Source organism: Aulonocara stuartgranti, assembly GCF_965226115.1.
Source record: "Aulonocara stuartgranti genome assembly, chromosome: 6".
Taxonomy (NCBI): Eukaryota; Metazoa; Chordata; class Actinopteri; order Cichliformes; family Cichlidae; genus Aulonocara; species Aulonocara stuartgranti.
This window is the reverse complement of record NC_138944.1, coordinates 37,338,544-37,362,199: the sequence shown is the minus strand read 5'-3', so window position 1 is coordinate 37,362,199 and position 23,656 is coordinate 37,338,544. Positions and strand designations below refer to the sequence as shown.

Below are 23,656 nucleotides of genomic sequence, written 5' to 3'. Positions count from 1 at the left end.
ATCTCCACCAAAATATTAGCTTGTGAGTAGTCCCACTATAACCAGCAGAGGGTGCTGAAGGGAACAAAGCTATGCATGTCATATTTCACTGATATGCCAAGAACAAACTAGCACTGTGTCTTTCCCTGTCAGGTTTTCCAAAGACAAGTTATGCAGGTATACTCTGTAACAATGACCTTCCCTCATTTGACGATGACTGATTGACTTCTATCTTTCAGCAGAATGACAAATCCTAGCATCTTCCGAGACAGTCTTTTACTAACTGATTTAAAGGTTTTAAATGTAAAATTTACTTATTTATTATTTTTGTATTAAATCTAGATTAATGATCTATGTGAACTCGTGGAGACTATGGAGGTGAGAATGAGAGTGAGTGAGCCATGATCTTGGTATTTACTTGCATCGTACAATACTAAACTTAACTCTATTGTCTTCCTTTGTGTAGTACATTGTGACGAGGACCACATAGGCAGCCATTCAGGACGAGAGTACGTTTATTCACCTACACAGCAATAACAATACTAACGATGTGATGTTACAGTCCGGAGCTAGGACCTACCTCCTCCAATCCCAGTGGCCCACTAAAGAGAGAGGGCATGATTGGGACATTTCTCTTCTGCTCATTCACATGAAAGGGATGGTGCTAGCCAAATCCAACCAATTTAAACTGGGTGTTTCATGGATCATACTTTTCTTCTACAGATAATGACTCCTATCATGACAAAACTGTTATCAAATGATGATTAACACAGAAAAGCCTGGAGTTCAGTTTTCTGGATAAGAAACTAAACAGGATAAGAGTGCAGCTGTTGTTAATTTCATGAACATCAAAGCAGCTGAAACTGACTAACAACCTCCTTTGCTACTTAACTGACCAGATCAATATCCCAAATTTAGTTGACTGGATGCTATACTCTGATTAAAAGTGTTTCATTTGCGTCTCACTGCTGCAGAAGGCAATAATGTGCAAGAAGTTTCAAATTCCATATGAAAATAAAATGTTTTATTTGTTATTATTTCTTTTGATAATTTTGAAATAGAACCTAGAAAGCTGAAATCTAACCTTCATATTTTAAGAAGCCAAAGAGGTGGCTGCTGTTAAGAAATAGAGAGATATTTTTAATATGTATCTGCTCATTAGATTGTTTTATGTACTTTAATAATGAAGGCTTGTAGAGCAAGGCCACTTTTGACTCACAAACTAAGTGCTCAGCCAGACTGAAAAACAGGAAGTTGTAGTGCACAGGCATATTAATAGATAAGACACAGAAAAGAGGAACTTTGTAAAGTACCAAAATAAAACCTATATGAGGCACAGTTTATGATTCTAATGTTAGAGATCCTGCAACTGGCGTTTGGTCTGTGCAGGGGTCTCTCTCTTCCGGAAGATGACTGAATAAAAAGAAATATAAATGTTTTAACACACTATGAGTCGGTTTTCTCTGTTCTATCATGGGGACAAAAGAATCAGGGTTAATACTGCTGAGGCTGCAGCTGATGATGAAGCAGACAGCTCTAGTAAAATTGAGCTCAGTGGCAGCAATTTAGAGCACCAGCAGACATCTGAATATGTTCTGAAGCTCTGAAGATATTCAGGGGAAATTTCAGTCAAAGTTGATCCACTTAGTTTCCACAAGAGAGCACGTAAGCACTGTGACAGGACGATGAATGCAGGAGTGGTTCCTGGTAAAGGCAAAGCTGGAATTAAAAAAAGAAAAAGATGAATTCATAGATAAAACAAATGCCACCAGATTACCTCAGCCACAATTTTATCCCTAAAGAGAGCTGTCATCCCAAAGTCAAGGTGTCCAAAACATCACAAAATATATTTTGCAGAAGAACATTTTAATGTAGTTACTTTGCAATTTGTTGACAGTCCAGAGAATTATTATTCATGGATTTTCAAAATGCAACAAATGCTTATACTTTCAGATCAAGAAGGAGAGATGGATTTGACGATAAAGTGATTCGGAGTGGAGTCTGCAGAGCATGCAGGGCAGATTTGTACTGCAACTCTGTTCAGCATTACAGCTGCAGTCAAGGTCGTCTGGCAAGAACTAAGAATGTTATGCCTCACCAGAAAAATTCATAGTATAAGCTATCTGTCTAGCTTTGAAGATGGAAACTCATTTTTTAACACACACATTTTAGTTCCACATCCCTGCTGCAGAGGGCGACAGCGTCCAACACGTTTTTAATTTTCAGCTTGAAATAAACTGTTGGAATTAATAAACCTATCATATGTCCTTCATTAGTTAAAGGACTATACTTAACAATGTAATACTTCATTACACTAACTCTGCCAAGCTTCAGCAGCTGAATAGATCTCCAAACACAAGACCTGACATGGCAAGCTGCCTGTGAGCTGCACTACAGTCAGCGGCTGGACATGCAGAAGTAAAATGATAAAACAAATCATTAGCTTGATCTTATAATGATATTTACCAGCATTAAACAGTATAAACTTGATTATAGTGTTCCCTTACGTAGTACACATTTGCAGCATTTTCAGCTGTCCTGGAATGAAACTGTTAAAATGCCAACAGTGAGTTGAAAATGAAGAAATACCTTAAGATCACTTCCTCTTTACAACATTTATTACAGTTATAGTCTCACTTTCAAAACTAAGTAGCTATCTGAGTTGAGGATCATGTTTTGTATATTGTACAGTTTCACCCATCCAAACTTTGAAATCACAACATTTAGGAGGTTAGACGAGTGTATTTATTAAGTCCAGCTATCAGCTAAGTTCTAAAAAAAATGCAGTTTACCAAAATTTTACATATGATGACTTTAAGATAACATGAACTCTTGCTTTTTATTCTGTGAACATCCATAAGTTCATCATTCATCACATATGAAACTCTTAAGAATGTGTGTCAGTGATCAAGCTGTGAAATGTTAGCTGATTATACAAAAGTTTGAATTTTGCCTTCCCATCACTTTGAATGACTTAGGTGTAGATTTAAAATGTAACTTTGGTTCTATGTGTTTTGTATGACTCATGTTGTGTTAATGGTCCAGGTTCAAACTGAATACAGACAAGTAACAATTTGAAAAAATTAAAATCATAGACACACGTTTTTAAAATATACTTATAAGATAAGCTATACTATGGGCAAATGGTTATGCATGAAAATATAGATTTTATTTTTTTTATTTTTTTTATTTTTTTAATGTACATAAAGTGCAGTGAGAGTGATAATGTATACACATGTATATTTTCAAATGTATATTTTAATCGGAAACTTCCCCATCACTCTCTCAGTCGCTGCTACTGCTCTGGTCGTCACACTACTCTTTCTCTTGCTCTGAAGTAGGTGGGATGTTTCTTATTTGATTTCTCATCCAGAGAAATTTAAAGTCCACTGACGCTTAGTTGGCAGTATCATTCACAAGTTTAAAAATCCTAGTACATATCGTGAAACTGATAAATTAGGACAGATTATGAGAACATGATCAGTGTACTTGCTACAAAAACATATTAGCCAAAAGTTTGTTAAAGACTCTAGCCTAAAAGATATGAGTGACCATATCAGTGCATTGATTTAACTCCTTTTGAAAATCTTTAGCACAATGTAAGAAAAACACCATCAGCAAGGAAACTACAGAATATTTGTGAGCAAAAAGCTTTTACGTGAGAAGCTGGCTAGAATTTTAAGATTCTGCGAGAGCTGCATACAGATGAAACATGGCCTCATATCTAATGTTGACTTCTTTTGAATGTTTATCCTGACCTTATCTGGTATATTTACGTTACAGTTTATCCTCACAACTTCACTTTTTTGTACATAAGGTAGGTTTAATAATTTAAACTGCAACAATAATGTTGTATAAAGTTTCTGTTAGCTTTAATCATTCCTCTTCTTCGTACTGTCCAGTCTTATGTCATTGGACATTTGCATGCTTAAAACATGAATCTATCCTGTTTTTGGTTTAACATGTATTTTATTATCTACTCAGAAGGTCACTGAAACAACAATCAGAGGCTGCAGAGAGGCAAGACAACAGAGCACAGGTGAGTCATGCTGTGTCACCCATCGGCTCAAACCCATCACACAGGCTGATTACAACAACTGTATCTATGGACACTTTGTTCACCCATATTATTCACCTCCACTTAATTAACAATGCTACTCACTGGAGCTTTCAAGTGTCAACAAGACCCATGTGTCCATCAGACGGATGAGATTCATTACGCTGCTGTACAATTCGCTTCAACCCAGCCAGACTCTACTAACTCCAACTTTAACCGCAGTCAGCGTGAGAGATACCAGGATGCAAGTGTTGTATTTTCCACCACTAATGTCAGCAGTACTAGAAGGTGAGCAGCTCTTTACACAGGAGAACTGTTCTTAAAGTCTATACTGTACCTCAAGTTTAACCTTTTAATATTTGTTCTGCAGTAGTTGTGTCGCTTTATTACTTCACAGATCAAAACATCAAGCCTCTGTGGAGGAGGCCTCTGCACTGCACAGTAAACAAACATCTCAGAGTGTGAACACAGCCTGGATCTGCTGTGTGTTTCTTCGGGAGTTCCCGACCTGCGATGAGCTTTATGCTCATCACCATGAGCATAAAGCTCATTTTAGAAAATTTTCAGTAGGATTCTATTTTATTTCCCAGAAACATATGGCAGTTTAGTGTTAACTGTCATTGAAGTATCTTCTTTAAAGCTGTGTTTTTATTGCTGTGATACAGAATTCAAAGAACGAACAAATTGTAGAGTGGCCAGTTGAAAGAGGAGATTCAGGTTAGTGAGCTCTGGTGCCATCTTCAGCCCAAAACGCGTTGTCTCAGTGTAATGAAGGTCTTCTCCATTAGTTTATTAGTTTACAAGCTTACAACTCAGACCGTTACAGGAAGTGATGAACACACACTGACAGTATTTTCAGAAACATGTTAGGAATTTTATGACGCAGGTGGATCTAGAGTTCAAACTTCTACTTATACAAACTGCTTTTATCCTGGAGACATCATCTCCTTTGCTTTCACAGGATATGAGGATTACCGCTCTCCATCTGTGTGTGAGTTCACTTCACTGTGTCTCCAGCAACATGTCAACAATGTGTGTTTGCAATGTGAGAGGTTCATGCTTTAAAGGCAGCCATTAATGCAGCAGCTAATTACACTTTGTACAAATGAAAGAGGAATCTTAACCTGCAGAGACACTACTTCTCTGTGTCTGTGTTCATAGAAGTTCGGTGTAAGTAAACAGTACATCAGTAAACAGCAGATCAGTTACCAGTTGGTTTTAAAAGTATATCGTGAATTTTTACACTATTGGTGGAGTTTAAACTGGAAGACAAAATATCAAGTTGTTAAAGGTGAGCCAAATTATTATTAGAGCACATTTAAAATGATCAGACTAGAGGCTACAATATAACTGATCGTGCTTCAATTATATCATCAATCAAGTCAAGCCAAGTCAAGTTTATTTATAAAGAACATTTAAAAACAACCAAGGCTGACCAAAGTGCTGTACAATAAAATACAAATATAAAATACAATAAAACACCTCACTGATAAAACAATAAGTTAATACAGTAAGTTAAACCTTGCTAAAAGCCAATGAGAAGAGGTGAGTTTTAAGAGCAGTTTTAAAAGTTCCTAGGCTTGTGGAGAATCTGATGTGAGGAGGTAAACTGTTCCACAGTCTGGGTGCAGCCACAACAAAAGCCCTCTCTCCCCTAGTCTTTAATCTGTACCTGGGAACATCTAAAAGCATCAGGTCTGCTGACCTCAAAGATCTCCTGGGGCGGTAAATGCTAAGAAGCTCTGCCAGGTAAGGAGGTGCAGTACATGTTTGCTCTAAATTCTCTGAAACCTCCTTTTTTGCTGGTGAGTCCCTGCGAGGAGGCAGCAGAAGTAGCAGTGATGCAAACCCAGCTCTAAGCAGTGTAACTAAGAGAGAATTCAGGGTCACCTGATCGAGCCCTAACTGGCTGCAGGAGAACGGTCTGTCTCCTGAATCCAAACTGGGAGCTGGTTCCACAGAAGTGGGGCCTGAACTGAAGGCTCTGCAGTTTGTTGCTTCATTCTCTGGTCAGTGTGTAACTCTTGGCCTTTGGCACAAGATGTCGTCCCCCTTTTACTCACTCAACTAAACTTTAGTGAAGAATATCCAATTACTCTGACACCTGTTCAGTAGAGTCTCTTCATCTGCTGGCCTCATCCAACTCATCCTGACATCCTCTATAATCTATAGATGACATCAGAATAACGTCTAATCAAAATTAAAGGATTTTGAAATGCATTTTCATAATTTTTATAAGTATTTGCAACAACAATCTTCTGTTTTACAGGTAAAGGAAGACAAAACAGAGATTATTTCAGCAAATTCCAAGGTTTCAAAGCACCAGATTCACTTCTTGTTAATGCTACTGACACTAAAACTGCTTGAGCACCTGAAACTTGGGTGTGATTTTAGATACTGGGCTTGACTTCGAAAAGCATATCTTCTTCAGGGCTGCCTTTTATCATTATTTCTAAAGTGTGCTGGTTCCAGTCTCAGACTTTTCAAACAAAACGCATTCATTGTCAATGTCCAGGGTCATTTGACCCAGTGCTTTGAGTTCTTGTGTTTTGATGTTGTTTTGTATTATAGTTTACGTTCATTTTGTTAGTCACGAGTTTATTCAATATTTTTAATTGTCTCCCCATTTAGTTCTTGTCTATTAGGTTCCCCTTGTGTCTTTGTCCTCTGTGTCCCTCTCGGTGTGTTCAGTGTTTATGGGTCTGTCCTTGTGTCTTCTTCCCTGCTCTGCTGCCATGTTCCTCTCTTTGCGTTTCATTCCCTGTTTGCCTCTTCTATCACGTTTTTCCATGTTTCCCCAGCACCTTATGTGTGTCTCGTTCCGTCTCTGTCTGCCTGCTTGCTCATTTAGTTTGTGTGTATTCCCAGTTTAGTTAGTTTGTATTTTTGGTGTTCAGCAATAAAGGTGTTTTTTGAGTTCAGTCTGTCTCCGTGAGTCTGCGTTTGGGGTCCAGTTCATGACATGCGTACATATTTTAGCATCTTGTTATTAACATGTTTGCTCTGGTGCCAAACATTGTCCAGTGTTGTGTTTCCCCTAATAAATATCACAGCCTGAAAAAGTTAGCAAAGTTTTCAATCAGGATTATTTTTTAAACCTAAACTTGATATTTCTGAAAGGCTTCTTCTTCTTCTTCTTCTAACTGAAACAGGAAGTTGTTTAAATTTTCAAATAGATTATGGGTAGGTCTCATACAGTCTGCTGAATCAGGACAATATGTTCTTCAGAGAAATCCTGAGGGGATGAGCATTAGCACCCAGATTTCCAGAGAGCGAATCACAACACCTGCCTGTAAAATCTCCCAAGCTGTTTGTGCCTCTGTGCTGTGGAATTTAGGCCAGGTCAGGTCAGGCTACCTGTTAAACTTCTGGTCAGCATGCTGCCGAGTGGTGTAAATGAAATAAAAAGAAGGCAATAAACTAGTCGAATAAACATCTAGGTAGCATATGCTAAAAATTTACTTTTATTTTATCTAATGATTAAAAACATTGACAATAAACTTTTAATAGAATTGTATTAATTTGAGCTTTTTAGTCTTCTGGTTACATGCTACAATTTTCTAATAAAGTATATTTTTTCTTTCATTTTCTTTCCCGTAGTTCCCACATTTCTGATCACTGGATTAATTATTTTTATGAACTATAGCTGTATATTTACACATATGTGTGCACGCATATATTTAACATTTACAATAGTAAACTTTGACTGACCGTCAGTTTTAGAGTTTTGTTAAAAGTGGGTTAAAACTCCTGAAAATGAAAGTACAAAATGCATATTGTGTGTGTGCTGAGCAGTCTGTGTGTGTAAAGTGCTGTAAATGTTTTTCTTACTTACAGTTTGCACATGAGATTTTGCTAAACCAATGAAAGTGTACCAATCTGCTTTTCCTGCTTCTTGAGGTGTGAGAGAGGCGCGCCTTCATGTGAAGAGACACAGGCTAAATAAGCTGGTCTAATCCAGTCCAGGTGGTCCTGTCTGCTTCTATTAGAGGAGGCTGCCAGTGGGGGAGACTCCACCAGGTTCACAATGAATCCACAGGCTGGCTTACCAGCTTACTAGGAGTTGCTCTCTGACTGCCTGCTTTCAAAACCAACTTCTAAAGATAGAGATACTTTTTATCCATGTAGGTTCACCTTGTCAAGTCGGGTTTTGTAGAGTTTGTAGAGTTGCTTAGGTGGACCAAAGTGCTAAGTACGCAATCAGCAACACTTAATTCAATCAACAATTAATGCTCTAATTTGATATTGAGCTTTCTGTTGAAAGATAAAAGTGCACAAACAAATCATTCAAGTTTTGTCCTACGATTTCTAGTCCTTTATAAGTGACCTTTCTTTTGTTCTGTTGTTAAAAGAAACGATCTTGCACAGGTGTAATAAACTTTTATTCAAGGCTTCTGAGCATATTTCATGATCAGGAATGGCATTCAAATCAATAAATATAAACACACAATAAATAATCTACAACTAACAAAGAGTATATAATGTTTGGGTGTAAAAGTGACAAACAAACCAAATACTTCTTTTTTTTTACCCTTTAGATGAGTGAGGCTAACGAAATCAGGGCTAAAATATGAACCCACAATCACAAATCTACATGTAGCCTCAGATTCTGCTCATTTCTCAGTTCACAAGTCAGGAAAAATGATTTAGAGTACAAATGATTCTTACATGCATCATTTGTTCATTGTTTACAAAGTGCATTTCATATTAACATTACTTTCATTATTTTATTAAATATCTTCGAGTCCTAGTTGTGTTTTAGGAACTTTTTGCACACTGAATGATCTGCTGAATATTTCTCCTTGCAACCACCTTCTTTTGTTGATGGCAATTATGTAGTTGATGGTTTAGTAACAGGATTCCAGTGCAGTGCTCCTGCAATGCAGTGCTGCACTTCAATAAATTGTCAAAAATCAACGCAGCACAAAAACATCTTTCCGTAGCTGGATGATTGAACATGCATCAAGACTACAGGTACTACATTTCTACTACATAATGCAGTTTACTAAAATCTGTCTTTATACTCTAGATACCTCATAAATGACAAAGACTCTTTACACTGGCTGTGCAGCTCATTTTCTATGTACTCTAACATGCACTTATTCAATTGTTGGGGATCTATTAACATTTTTCTAGCAGAATTTTCCTGTCAGTTTGAGAGTTTTTAACTGCTATTTGAATTATTTCAGGAACTTGTGTTGCTCTTTGTGTTGATAATGCCTCCTCTACTGGCATTATCTGTCACCTGGTCAGCTCTGTAAAAGACAACATCACTCAGGTTTGTAATCAAACTGTGTTCATTTGAATTCACAGCTCTGCTCTCCCATCAGGCAGTTGATTTTCCTCCACCAGGTCTCTGAAAGGCTCTTGATCTTATCAGGGGTCTTCTTCCTGAGCGTTAGCCTCTTCTGCTGCTGGACGTTGTTGCTCTCTGTGTACTGGATGCTAGCTAAGATAGCTGAATCAAAAGTGTCCTTCAGGTTTTTCTGAGTCAGTGCTGAGCACTCTGCAAAACTCACTGCCCCAAGCTCCTGGGCAAGCCGCTGGCCCTCCTCTGTGGACACTGGCTGCTGCTGGTTCTGTGCCAGGTGGATCAGTACTTGAACATCTTCTCTCAGGTCCAGCTGGGTGCCTACCAGGACCACGGGCATGCTGGGACAGTGCTGACGGATTTCAGGAAGCCATTTGGTAGTGAGGTTACGGAAAGAGCAGGGACGGACGACGCTGTAGCAGAGGAGGAAGACATCAGCATTTTTGTAGCACAAGGGCCGGAGGCTCTCCAACTTCCCCTGCGTGAATATGAAGACAAACCAGATTATAATCAAGCGGATTTGTTTTACAGACAGACAGGTGGCTTCATTCAGCGTTTGTGTCAGTTATTCCCACAAAAATCAACATCAGCGGCGTATCTGTCTCGCCTCATTTGTGGCTCTCAGATCCAAGCCTGCTGACTCCACTGAGGAGATATTCCTTATGGAATAATTATTCTTTTATAATATTGTAAGTGCCCTAACCCTGTTACAGAAATATTGTGATTGCTGGTTTTCACTCATAAAAGAAACACAGATAAAGTATAATATATAGAAATAAATAATATAGTTTATTTACTTACACTGATCAGAACTGAGCACAAGTACTGCTGCGAGCATGGCTAATTCCCAATTTGATTCTTTAATGAGTGTTTTCAGCAGCTTCTGTTATAGTGATGTTACTGCTATTGGTCTTCCTCATACAAGATTACATTCATGGGGCCATTCATCTGTAGATCATTTACGGTGATAAGGCGTGGAAAAGGGTTTTGTTATAAGTTGGATAGCCCAACCCTATTATTTATTTTATAAAGAACAAAACAACCTGGGTGTAAATCTTTGTCCAATCTATCACTGATTAGTCTATTAGAGAAAGGGTGAAGATAAGAGAATCCTCAAAAAGTCGATAGAGCACAAGGAGCACAAAAAAACAAAAAAAACAAACAAAAACTACTGAAATACAAACTCACTTATTCCTGCAGGGGGCGACATAAACTGGGGGCTTACAGGGACATACTTGGGATTGGTGGGCAACTCAAACTGAAGGGGTGATAAAGGATTTAAGTCCAGGACTTGCTTTTACCTCTGGACTTAAATCCTTGTGTACTCTGCAGGGGGCAGCCAGCACAAACAATCACTGCTAATTTTGGATCCAATGACTGACAACTACTCATCGATCACTGATGACTTACATTAATCGATCCATCAACCAGCCCCCATTTCTATCATGGCAACGCATTATAAGGAAGAGAGGAGTAAACTTGATTTACACTGCATACATCAATATTTTAACTCCAGCTCTCCAATTCATCATATCAATTGCTAGCTTTTTAAAATAAGAAACTAAAAAGAAAAGCTGATGCTCACCTGTCCAGCCATGTCACAGAGCTGCAGCCTCACCGGCTTTCCGTCAACCACAACCATCGCTAAGAAGATCAAAAGACAGCTTACAGTATGTTTTGAGCTATGATCCTTTACAGCTTCAGTAAGCTTTGCAGCAATAAACGCTTCTTGTGACCGAAAATGTGGATAAACGACTAACTGAGGCATGTAAGAAGTGTGTGTGTGTGTGTGTGTGTGTGTGTGTGTGTGTGTGTGTGTGTGTGTGTGTGTGTGTGTGTGTCGCTGGATCAGCTACACTAACGATCAAGATTTACCGGTAAAGTTGTCAAACGCTGTGGGGACATATTCTGTTGGGTATCCATTGGTGGTGTAGCTCACGATGAGGCTGGTTTTGCCCACCCCTCCGTCTCCAACCAGGACGCAGTGCACCTTGCGCTCGGGCGCGGAGCCGGAACGAAGGCGCTTCATGCTCAGCGGAAAGTCCCGGTTCTTCAGGTGCAGAGGCGGGACCGGGGGACAGTCCCCTGCGCACACCGGGTCCGACACAAGGCGAGGCTTCTGCTTCCCAATATCCTGAGGGAGCATGGCTCTGCCTTTGCACAGAAGAAGATCCGAAGTTTTATGGCGGTTCAGATTTGTTGGAGGCTTCCCGTTTGCTCCATTTTCCTGAACACTGTTTCTTCTGACTGGGCTTCTCTACTGCAAATCTAAAACGCTAAATGGTACTTCGGAGATTTGTGTTAACCATGTCAGATATTTGGAGCAGGCAGTGGCACAGCCGTCGGGTTTCTCTGCTCAGCAGGAGCTCCTGATTGGCATTCTCCCTGCATCTGCTGTGGTCGTGTCTCCTATAAGAGGCTTACAGAGCTGAGCGCCATCTGAAGCTGCAGAGCTCTCCAAGTGAAATCAGCTAAGCTTACCAGAAACGTTTACCGTTAAATACGGATTTGATTTCATTCCTATATACAAAAAGAAAAAAAGAAATCATCTTCGCAGATGGAGCACCATGAAACTCCTCTGCTGAATAAATGTTAATGTTGACGAAATAGCCGACATAATAACATACATAGCAACAAAAGATCAATACAAATGCTGACTCACTGTTACTGTGACATCAGTTCATTTCTGCCCACCTGCTGCTTAGTGAAAATGAGAAAGAAGCGTTGCTATGCCCTCTGGTGGTTAAATCATTTCAGCTGTGGAGACTGAAGGAGCAGTAGCAAATCATTACTCAGACAAGCTGTAGACTGCAGGTCTAATGCTTCAGCAGAGAAAGAGAGGGAAGGCTGAAAACATCAGAAGTGGCGAGAGGCGGCTGCATATCGTGACGGGGGAAAGCTGTTATAACACCCTCAGTAAAAATCACAGTGACCATAAATATCATGAATAGTTCATAGTTATCTAATTCAGCATTTATTTAAAAAGGGAAATTGTCTCTGATGTGTGTGATCAAAGTAACATGAAAGTTTTGTGTTTTAAGGTCAAACCCTTGAGATTAGTTTCCAAATTAATTTGGATAAAAGTATGAAGCACTGGACCAGTAATAATAATCTAAAAACAAATACTTTTTTCTCCTTTATGGAGTCAAACAGGGAACTTTAATTCTTGCAGATTGTGATTGATTTTAAATATTAGGATTACAGCTACCCAATGAAATAAACTAACCTTGATTTATTCTGTCATCACAGACGAGGTGAGAAACTGCTTCACTAAGCCCAGCCAGCACCTTTGTGTGAAGTGTGTGATTTCTGCACAGCAGTCTCCTGGAGAAATGTGTGGGAGGCAGAATGTGGGAGGCAGAATGTGTTGCCATGCATTTAACAGCAACAGCACCCCACAGAGTGAGAACAAGAATATATTTCTTAGGGACACATTGCATGAAGTGTTCCCGTTTCTTTAATGGCAATTGGCATTGTTGAAGTATTTGTCCAGAGGACATCTTTTTACAATCTCTCTCCCAGCACAGAAATATCAGGTGTTTCTGTCTTTCTCTATATGCAAAGAAAACCCTTTGTTTCCTATTTGTTTCTCAAAGAAGCTGTGTTTTTATCTACAAATACAAAAAGAAGAGCAAACTCCAAGAACTTAATACCTCAGGATAAGAAGAGATTTCCAACCACTCTGTGCATGAGCTGAGGAAGTGGAACCAGAAGGATGGTATTTATTAGAGACTATCAAGATGACGTCCTCCAGTTGTTCTTATTTCTGTTTGATATAAAGTTGTGAAGTTGTGACACAAAATGTAAAATGCTTCAGAGCCGTATTGACAGACGGACTCCAAAAACAATCAAGCCACATGTTTATTTACAATTCAATCCAAAAAGGCCCATTTTCATCAATTTACTTTTATTTAATCTATTTTTTTTTACTTATTTTAATTTGTGTGTTTGTTTGATAATCTGCATAAAAATATGAATAATTGTAGGCAACAAAAGTGTGGAAGCAAAAGTTTTCATTTTCTACCCTTACAGAGGATTTCTGAACATAATGCAGCCTATAAACTGTGATCAAGTCATTACACCAAACCGTTTTTTTTTTTAATTGTCATCTGCAAATGATATTAATGCTTTTAAAAACGTTTGTCTTCAAAGTCAGACAATTCGTCGTCCTGAAGGCAGACGAAACATTGCTAAGAAATCATCTTAAACCAGCGAAGGACACTGTTGCCTAAAAGGATTAACAAAGAGGAACGCACCAGAGATCTACCAGCTCAGTGAATGGAGACATGGGGCAGCGTCTGAAGCTGGCAACGCACACACAAACACATAAATCTCATCAACACAGAGACACAATCACACACACACCTAACATACAAAGCTGCTATTCTACTCATGTACAAACAGTCTCCCCTAAACCCTCCCCACCCTCCAACATCTGATAAACTAGACACCTAATCAGAATCTTTGGGGACCCCAGGCCTCCTTTTGGAGTATGCAGACCAAGCAAATACATTAACTCAATTTAGAGTTTGGGATTAAGGGCCCACCCCTCCCCCTTTATGAACACACACACACACACACACATGCAACATCCCTCCTCTTTCCCCTTACTCTGCCTTTCCTCGATCCCTTGTCTCTCTTTTTGATGGGATCAGCTGAGCGCTACATTCTCTTCTTCTTCTTCTTCTCTAGCAACCTCTCTCTCTCTCGCTCTCTCTTTCTATCTCTATCTGTCACACTCTCTCGCTCTCTCCCTCAGGGGACCGGGGTGCATGGACTCTATAGTTATGGGCCGGGGCCATCTGTCAGCGTGCACATTCACGCAGCCACCAGAAGGCCACAACATGTGCAGATTTAAATGGAGAACCCAACTTTCCCAGGACACACAGTCCTGACCCCGGCAGCCGCTGCAGCTCCCCCTCCTCTTCATCCTCCCTCCCATCACCCCGTGCCTCCCTCCTCCTGTTCTTTCCTCCATCCCACGTCCGTGACCACTATCCAGCATCCCTAAAATACAGACCCCACCCACCTGCCACACCCTCCTCCACCAACACCACCAAGAAATACTGTCTGCATTTGAATCAGTGAATTAAAGTCCCCCACCCAAAACCTCCTGGACCAATCAGGCCCCAACCCAACACACCCCAAATAAGTGTTTGCATGCATGTGTGTTTGTGTGTATGCATTGTAATGGCTGAGCAGCATGCACAAGCACCTTCTTTACACATAATGATGGATTTCCACCTTACATAGCAGCTGATGGAGAAAGAGGGGAGGTTAAGGAGGAGGTGGGCGGAGGGTGGGGAGGGGAGAGAAGGGAAGGAAGGCAACACTGGTGGGTGTGTGAGAAAGGGAGCGATCAGCTGATTGGTAAAACTGATCATGAAGGAGAGGGAGAAAGGATGGAGGGGAGTGTTAGGCAGCAGTGTGTGTTGTTGGATGTGGGCGTGGGGGCATGGGGTGGGAGGGTAACAGGATTGGTCTTGTCTGTGGGACCCATGGGGAGGACAATAGGAGCGGCGGGGGTAGGGCGAGTGTCACACGCTTTTGCTTTGTGGCACGGTCAACAGGCGTGTGCCACGGGTGTCGTCTCGCCTCCCCTTCGCCTGCTGTCCAACTCCTGGGGAAGCACCGGCAGCCATGAGAACCAGGGCCCCAGGGCCTTTAATGAGGGGCGTGCTGTTTCTTATCAAAGATGGACAAGCCATCATTACAATCATCATTAGAAGCTGCACAATGGAGCATACCTCCCTTAGCTATGGATGGGAAAATCCTCCAGCAGAGCAGAGGAACTGATGGCAGCAGTGGGGGGGATGACATTTCTTTCTTTTAAGGGTACAAAAAGTGAGTGCGAATGTGTCATTTTAATGAATTTTCAACAGTTTCTCCTGGTGAGGCAGCGCAGCTCATTTTGCGCATCTCCATCATTTTTTTTCCAAGATAAATTGTTTCAAATAGATCATACATGAGCGAGAAAGCCATCATCTGATAACATTTTAGAAAGTTTCTGCCTTGTGCATAAAAATTATTTTGACTGAGAAACCCCTTAATGTATTCATTTTTCAAAATGTTTGCTAATCATAAAACTAACTAATAAAATTAAGCAGAGTAAGAAGAAAGAATACATTGAACAATATCTCTGCTGGGGCTCTTATGATGTCGAATTTACATTTCACATTTACGATGATCAAAAAAAATCCAATGACCATGTTTATATTTAACTCAAAATGCAAGTGCATGCAGATGTTGAGACACTCTTTTATACTCTTTTTCATAGCAGTAAAAAAAAGAAACTTACAAAAAGAACAATTACACAGTTGCTTGCAATGATATTATATGTGCATTACTGAAAATTACAGAAATCTCTCTGTTGATCCAACATTTTGTGGAAGCTGCAGCAGTTATTGTGTCAGGGTTTTTTTGGATACATCTTTACCACAGGTCAGTCAAACAAGGCCAATAGGGTGAAATTGCTAAAAAATTCAGTTATATACATGAATTTCAGCCATTTAGACAACTCTTCCTGTTTTTCAAGCTTTATCTCACTGGGTATGAAAAATCTGTCAATGACCATCTTCAGCTGTGTCCTGGGCATTGGCTGGGCCACTCAAAAACAGTTAGGTACTCACTGTGATTGGAAAGTCTGTGGCATTTCCTGTGCTGCATGCTTTAGCTGATGGACAGGTGAAGTGTTGACATGGTCAACTTCCATTCAAGAGCTCATGTTACTCAAGGTTGGACTTAACAGGTTGGGAAGATGTCTTGCTGACCATCTGCTATCAATCAGCACAGTTGCAGCATGAAAACCAAGAGGGTAGTACAAAGGTAATGCTCTGAGTTTTCAAGCAACATGTTGATATTTATGTCAAGGTTGGCTGTGTAACAGGCAGTATGACACAAACCCAACTGGTAAACAACCTCTTGTTAGCTACATACACAGATAACCTGAAAGTAACCATAGCACCATAACAGAAAGCCCAAATGTCAACAATAATGTTGACACTGGAACCAAGAATAATCAAAAATATAAAACCAGAGAAACCTGGACCAACGACCTGGGGACAACGACATCAACAATTTGTTTCAGGTATATAATATCTGTTGTTGCATTGTTATCTGAAATATTACTAATAAATATGTTTTCTAATTTTTGTAGTTCATTTTCTTTTCTGGCCAAAAAGGTTTTGCAACGTTGAGGGTTTTACAGAAAAGCAGGTTATTGTCTAGTGTTTGCCAGACACTATGCTTAAAGCCAAAATAGTTCTATTTTTGACTTTCTTTTCATACTTGTGACAGCATTGGATATCTGTGTTCTTGCGCGTCAAGATTAGTTTACAGCTGCAGTGCAAGTATAAAAAAACAACTTTGAATTGAACATTTGGGCTCTCATCACATCCCTGATTAAGGACCTGCTTAATAATTAATTGGCTGTGATAACCAACTCTCTGAAGAATTATAATATTTTTAAATTTCCCTCATTTTCCATATTTTAAAACTTCTGCACAACTTACCACATTTTTATCATGGGTGCATAGAGTTCATCAGAATTATGCCCTGACACAGAGTGTGTATTGTGGAATCTTCAAATCATTTCAGTTCAATTCAATTTAATCAATATAGTGCTAAATCATAGCAACAGTTCCCTTAAACTGCTTTATATTATAAGGTAAAAACCCTACAATAATGCAGAGAAAGCCTCACCAATCAGATAAACCCCTATGAATAAGCACTTTGTGACAGTGGAAAGGAAAAACTCCCTTTTGACAGGAAGAAACCGCCAGCAGAACCAGGCTCAGGGAGGGCCAGGCAGCTGTCACAGGGAGACACCAATCCCCGTGCTACAGATGAATCCTAGTCACAGATTACTGAAGTAACCTGTGAGCAAAAGCAAAATAAGAAATTCCAGTTTACCCTATAAAATGACACTTACATTTGGGTCATGTGATTACATATATGGTCACAGGATTCTTGGAGTTTGTGTTTTGATACTTTAAAGACTGTGAATGGTCAATAACCAAATACCCACTCAATTCTGGTTTACTTTGCATTTTCAAGTGCTAAGGTGCACCTGCCTGAGCTTTCAGACAAACTGAAAGTGAAAATTGTAATAACAACTAGATTACATAACACTAAGATACAAGGTGCAGTTCGTTATTTTGATAATACCGTATCATACAGTTAACTAGCAGCCATATAGCTGAACTTCATCTAAATGGTAGTTTAACCCTTTAAAGCCTCAATCATGAGAGGATTTTTTAAAATAAAGTGTTTATTGATAATTTGATCTGATAATTATTAAAACATTTTAAAAAATAGATATTAATTTGCATACATGAGCTTTAATTTGTACCATATTTGATATATCTATCATTGTTTAGTTTTTTGTATTATGTATTGTGCAAGTTATTTAAGTTTTTTTTTTCAATGGAAAAAAATCACACTGATGATGTAGAAGTCTCAAAAACCGTATCTATCCAATATGATAAACACTAGGTGTTAAGGGGTTAACAGCGTAATCGCGGTGTAGTCTAGAGACTGTAGCTCTGAACTGACGGGGGTGGGCGTCAAATACGTAAAGAGACTAAGTCTTAGTTGATAAGATAAGTGTAATTACCTGACGAATGACTGATAAACTGTGCTGATTTTATGATTCCCGTCCAAAGGTTTAAATAAGGATCTGATTTTATACAACATGATACTCAAAGTGTCTCTTTCAGAGAGAAAAAAGTCCAGGCTGGGACTGTACCTTTAAAGTAAACAAAAAAGGAGCATGCTGAAGACTCAGAAGGAGCTTCGATCCCTGCATCATCTGCAGTAAGTTAAAAACGATCACACTAAATCTTTCGGTGTTTCTTTTCTTGGTTTCAGTCTCTCTGGGCGGCTGGCAGTCAGATTTGTCCAGGTTACCGTGTCATGCACTGTAGCCCACTTTTGAATTTGTCATCATTAATGTTTGTCCAAAAAATGTGTCGCTCCACTGTGGCCTTTCTCAAGTGTCTCCTTCAAATTCTTTTTAATGCTCTTCACTGGCCTCTGGCCACGACTGCAGGGAGCATTGTCATTTTGCTAAAGGTGGAGGCGATATAGGGAGGCGGTGTGTGTGTGTGTGTGTGTGTGTGTGTGTGTGTGTGTGTGTGTGTGTGTGTGTGTGTGTGTGTGTGCGCGGAGGGTGAGGGGGGCATGACGCTGCAGCAGTGGCAGCTGGCGGCCCAGCTTGCAGGGGCCATCTCTTCACAATGGAGAGCCTTCCCTCGGGGGCCAGTGATTTAGGACAGGGCTCTCTGGACAGGCCCCTGAAGAGGGGAAGAGAGGACACTGGCTTTGGAGAAACACACTCGCCCTCTCTCTCTTTCTTTCCACCTCTACCTCCCCTCCTTTTTTGTGCCTTGTCCTCTAAAGCTTCCCTGCTGGTTCCTGTACAACCCCCCCCCCCCCCCCCCCCCCCACACACACACACACACACACACACACACACATACACTCTTGACACAATCCCATCATCCCACCATGGCTAAGCTCTCTCCTGGGACGAACAGGCAGGCCTCTGGACAGGGAGCATTCCTGAGGTGTAGCACACTAATGTTCACTGGACACAATAGGGGACGACAACAGGTGCGTGTGGATCCTCTGTCATCCAGCGGCAGCTGAGAGATAGGAACACGGGGCTATTATGGCACCATTATCCACTGCTGCTCTACCGGTGGGCTGTCGGAGCTCTTTTCTCCAACAAAAACAAGGCTTTTTATGTGTAACCTGGTCTTGTACCCACCCAGCTCCAACAAGCCTCTCTTTCATCCTACTACCCCAGCTAGCACCTGCCACCCTGACACTCTCCAAAAAAGCCTAACAGCCACTTAACCATATTCAGTTCACTCGAACCCCAGCTGCAAAAAAACCTAAGCTCACTTGTTTAAAACATCTACCACTTCACTCTGGAGCTGCAAAAATTGTCCAGACAGCCATCTCTGTACACCACCCAACTCCCCCTCTCTCTGCTCCCTCCCTCCTACATCCCTCTGAATTATGTTATGTCTCAAATGAGCAGTCATATAGCAGATTGTTTGGTGCACCCACTTGATATAACTGGTGACAATGCCTCTAACAAAACGAGTGTCCTGAGGGGATAGGCAGTATTTGGTTACTGCATCCCTGATCTCTGCCCCATTGTGGTGGGCTCTGGGTCCCATAGAAGGTTGAAAGGGGGTTTGAGGAGGGGGACATGTGCACATATGTGAGCCCACAATGCAGGTGCCTACATCTGTTCATTTCTGGGCAGATGCTCGTGGTTGTAGAGATAGAGAGGGAGAGTGAGAGAGGGAGGGGAGATGGACTTCCTCCATTTACTCTCTCATCATTCACACTGGTGATTAAGCTTAAATGGAACAAAATAAGAGTAGACCTAAGAATGAAAAATGATGTGTTGCACCCCTTCTTGGGGAAAAAGAGAACTTTCAATGTTTGAATTTCATATACAACGCTGCTCAGATTGTTCTGGGTCTGTCTTTATGTTTTGACCCAGGCACCAGTTCAGGGAATACTCAATGCTGTAGCATAAAACAGTATTTGATCATGCTTTGAGCTTTCTGGCAGCCATTTTTTGCTTTAAAATAGCAATTCCACCAGCAACAGTTGCCTCCTAATCCCATCAGAAAGGTGAAAAATGAAAGGAAGACAAGACCACGGCCATGCAATAAATTCTGTGAGGCTGGTCTTTCTTAGTATAAAATGCTACCAACAAAGCTAGCATGTATTTGAACAGGTAATATATACAAAGTTCACAAATAGCATGATGTGATTGCTAACTAGCACTGAACACCAAGTGCAGCTCTTGATTGATTTTGCAGATATTTGGTAAAAAAATAAAAAATAAAAAAAAAGAATTCTGACAAATGAAACTGATCATGTGATCTTAAATCTAGGTGAAATTTAAGGGCATGTAGTATTTTACACTTTAATATTAATAACCATTGTTAATAAAGGGAAAAATAATTAGTTACTGTCAGCAAAGAATACATGTGTTCATCTTTACTAATATGTTAATAATTGGCTTGTAAACTTTCTAAACCCTTCACTTGGCATCACTGTAAAGCGGCAACTGATGTAAAAAAATAATAATAATTTAAATGGTCTATAAGTGTCATTTGATTTGATATTATAAAGTTGCAAATGATGTTTGCAATAGCAGATTATCAGTCATTTCAAATGATAGGTTCACCCCTGCTGTTAAGTGTTTAATGACTCTATCAAACAGTAAATAGTTCTCTTTCCAAACATGAACAAAACAGTCCATGTCGACTTGTTCCACTGCATCACAAATAAAAGCGGGTGGAATGAGGCAAAGGTTCAATTCAGGGTAACACAACAGGTCAAAAGCCAAAAATGGCATTAACATTTGGCAATCATTAACAAACACGTGATGTAGTATATAAAATGCTAGGCGTGCAACAATAGTTGTAGGACAACAGACGACTGGAGAAATCTTTCCTGGTCTAATGAGACTTGACTTCTGCTGTGACATTCAAATGGTACGGTCAGAATTTGGCATAAACAACATGAAAGCATAGCTCCATCCTGCGTTGTATCAATGATTCAGGCTGCTGGGAGCAGTGGTGTCTATCATGTGGTGGATATTTTCTTACCAAACTGCCAGACCATGTCCATCCCTTTATGACTACAGTGTACATGTCTTCTGACGGCTGCAAACGTTGCCAGTTAACCATGTCACCATGTCACAAAGCTCAAATCATCTTAAAGTGGTTTCTTGAACGTGAAAATGAGTTGACAGTATTCAAACAGGCTCTGCAGTCACCAGGTCTCAATCCAACAGATCAACACTGGGATTTGGGTGGAACGGGAGATTTACATGACAGATGTGCAGCTGACGAATCTGCAGCAACTGTGTGATGTTATCATGTCAGCATGGACCAAATTCTCTGAGGAATATTTCAAGCAGCTTGTTGACTTTAGGCCTCAAAGAGTTTAGGCAGTTGTGGAGGCCAAAGGGGTGCAGCCCAGCAGCAACAGGGTCTAGCTGATGAAGTGGCCACTAAGTACACTGTCTATCTCCCTTCTTTTATGATACTCTGAAAGTGCGTATTGTTTCATAACACTTAGAGTATAATTTGCATTTTCCAGTTGTTACTCACTCTAAATTCAGAAGAATTGGGTGGGAAATTGCACTATATAAGTCACAAAGTCACATGAAGCCACTTAAATATAATTCACCCTATTTTCTTATTCACTACACTCCCATGTCAAACCACATTAAACCAAAAGCAGAATTATAATCTATTTAAAAAGGTCTTACTTGCTTTTACCCATTAAGTGCCTTTAATTTTATTTTTTAACCCTACATCCATGTATGTATCCTCTTGACTGTGTATGTTTTGTCTGTTTGTTATTTATTCCTGCTGTCCAGGTGGTATTTATATTTTATTCCTGCACGGTTGGTGTGGAGCACCCATAATTTTGTTGTACATGTACAATAACAACAAAGCCCAATTTTACTCTATTCTACTATTCTGGTTGCTGTTGCACAGAAAATATTATAAAAACAGGCTAAACTTTAATTCACTTTTCTATGTAAATTTTATCATTTTATCAATAACCTTTGACAACTATAAGTTTATATTTATTAAAGGTTTGTGATTGTTCAATCCTTCCCCTACTCGTCATTACGGTAGGACCGTGGGTGTGGGCATTAACATGAGTATATGTTTTGGGTAAACGTGTGGCGCACGGCATCAGTTGTGGATTTATCGATTTTATTCTTAGGGACCCGCGTGTGTTGTTGTGCGTCACCCCAGGGTGCGCAGCAGATGTGTTTTTATAAACACTGGCACGCGACTGGCCACGTACAGCTCGCTCTTTACCTCCCCCTTAGGTCCCCTATGCCTACACAAACACACTTGCAGGCGCGTCTCCGGGCCTCCCACGTAATTACTGCCGCACTCTTCCCATAAACGTAAACTCAGCACGTCTCCACCAACAGCAAAGTATGCAAATGAGACAGCAGGCCGGACAGGGAGCCTCGAAGCGCCGTGGGAAGCCGTGAGGAGCCTCGCGGAACCCCGACAGGCCCTGGGGAAACGCGGGTCTGGCCTGTGGCCCCCTTTTCGAGCAGCTGGCCACAGTAATCTGATCTGGACACAAAGGAGCCTGTTGATCTCTGCGTCTGAGCAGGTAGAACAAGCGGACCTGAGAGAAGGCAGTCCAAGTCTCCTCTGAAATCCCAAGTCTCCAAAGAGCCTTAAAATGGTCCGAACTGTTTAGCAAAACTAAATTCTGATGGGATGGTCTTCCAAATAGAATATAAAACACTGGTAAAGTCACACAAAGGAATTGTATTTCTCCATATTGTTGCTAAGGTGTTTTTTCCCCGTAAGCTATTACGCCTGGAGGAGGAATGCGTAATAGCATCTCTCACGAACGTGCCCATTCAAAACCTGCCATTTCCTTTAGGCTTTCAGCGCTTACACGGGTGGCCTCTATCCCCTCATCCTCCTCCTTCTCCTCCTTAGCGCCCCCCTCCCCTCTCCTCTCAGCTGCATCCAGCAAGAGAACATTGATTCTGCACCTTTTCCTTTTCATTCGGGGGATTGAACCACCAACCATAGCAGCATCATGTGTGCATCTTTGACTCCAGGTGAAGTCTGCAGTCATATTTTCTGCACTGATGAGATATTACTGTAAATAATCAGTTGATCATCACACAGCATTACCCTCCCTTCTCCCCTTCCCCGATCACCGCCTCTTATGATCGATATCGTGTGATGCTCGCTGTGTTTACGTTCCCACGAGTGACCATGTGGTGTCTCCTCTTCTGGGACCAAGAAAGGGAAAAAAGTCTCCTGCTTCCCCCTCGCCATATGGCCCCGGAGGGCCCATACCGTTACAGGTCCTTATACATGCTTCCAGTTGAGTGTAGATGGAGCCCAGTGGACAGAGGCACATAGAGATGTGCGCTTCAGGCCGGAGAAGGGAGGGAGGGAAGCAGGGAAATAAACGTCGTTTTCTGGATATGCAGGGGAGGGGGAAGTTAGTGGCAGATGGCTTGTAAGGGTCTGTCCGCGTCTGAAGGCGTGTCGTGGTCCTTCACTGAAGACCCCCTTCCTCCTTCCCCCCTGCATTCACAATCAATGGAAATTAAAGCGCAGAGAATGGATGAATAGTCAGACCCCGAGTCACCCTTTTTTGTTTGACGCAGCTACTGGTGGGCAGGAGTTAAACTACAGCAGCCCCCTACAGTAGCACTTTGGTTAAACAGCCAGCACCATCTTTTCGATGGACAGTGTCCTAATTGTGTTCTC

General features: G+C 40.8%; 1 protein-coding gene across 2 annotated transcripts; it reads right to left on the bottom strand.

Moving 5' to 3' along the window:
- Positions 1-8,420: 8,420 nt before the first annotated feature.
- On the bottom strand, positions 8,421-11,703 carry LOC309708534 (rho-related GTP-binding protein RhoU-like). Of its 2 annotated transcripts, XM_082536655.1 has the most exons (4): positions 11,223-11,703; positions 10,933-10,991; positions 10,758-10,787; positions 8,421-9,825 (listed from the first exon to the last, which is right to left on the bottom strand). In XM_082536655.1, exons 1-4 carry the CDS (start codon positions 11,491-11,493, stop codon positions 9,334-9,336), a joined length of 852 nt encoding a protein of 283 aa, XP_082392781.1. In that variant the 5' UTR covers positions 11,494-11,703; the 3' UTR covers positions 8,421-9,333. The 2 variants fall into 2 exon arrangements, with proteins under 2 accessions (XP_082392781.1, XP_082392782.1); XM_082536656.1 differs by lacking the exon at positions 10,758-10,787.
- Positions 11,704-23,656: the final 11,953 nt, after the last annotated feature.

Bases quoted from the DNA above. Each gene is read 5' to 3' on its own strand.
- LOC309708534 (XM_082536655.1), bottom strand. From the start codon at position 11,493: ATGCTCCCTCAGGATATTGGGAAGCAGAAGCCTCGCCTTGTGTCGGAC. The intron at 10,992-11,222 runs GTAAATCTTGAT...TGATCTTCTTAG, and splicing joins AGCGTTTGACAACTTTACCG to CGATGGTTGTGGTTGACGGA. The intron at 10,788-10,932 runs GTGAGCATCAGC...TTGCCATGATAG, and splicing joins TCTGTGACATGGCTGGACAG to AAATGGGGGCTGGTTGATGG.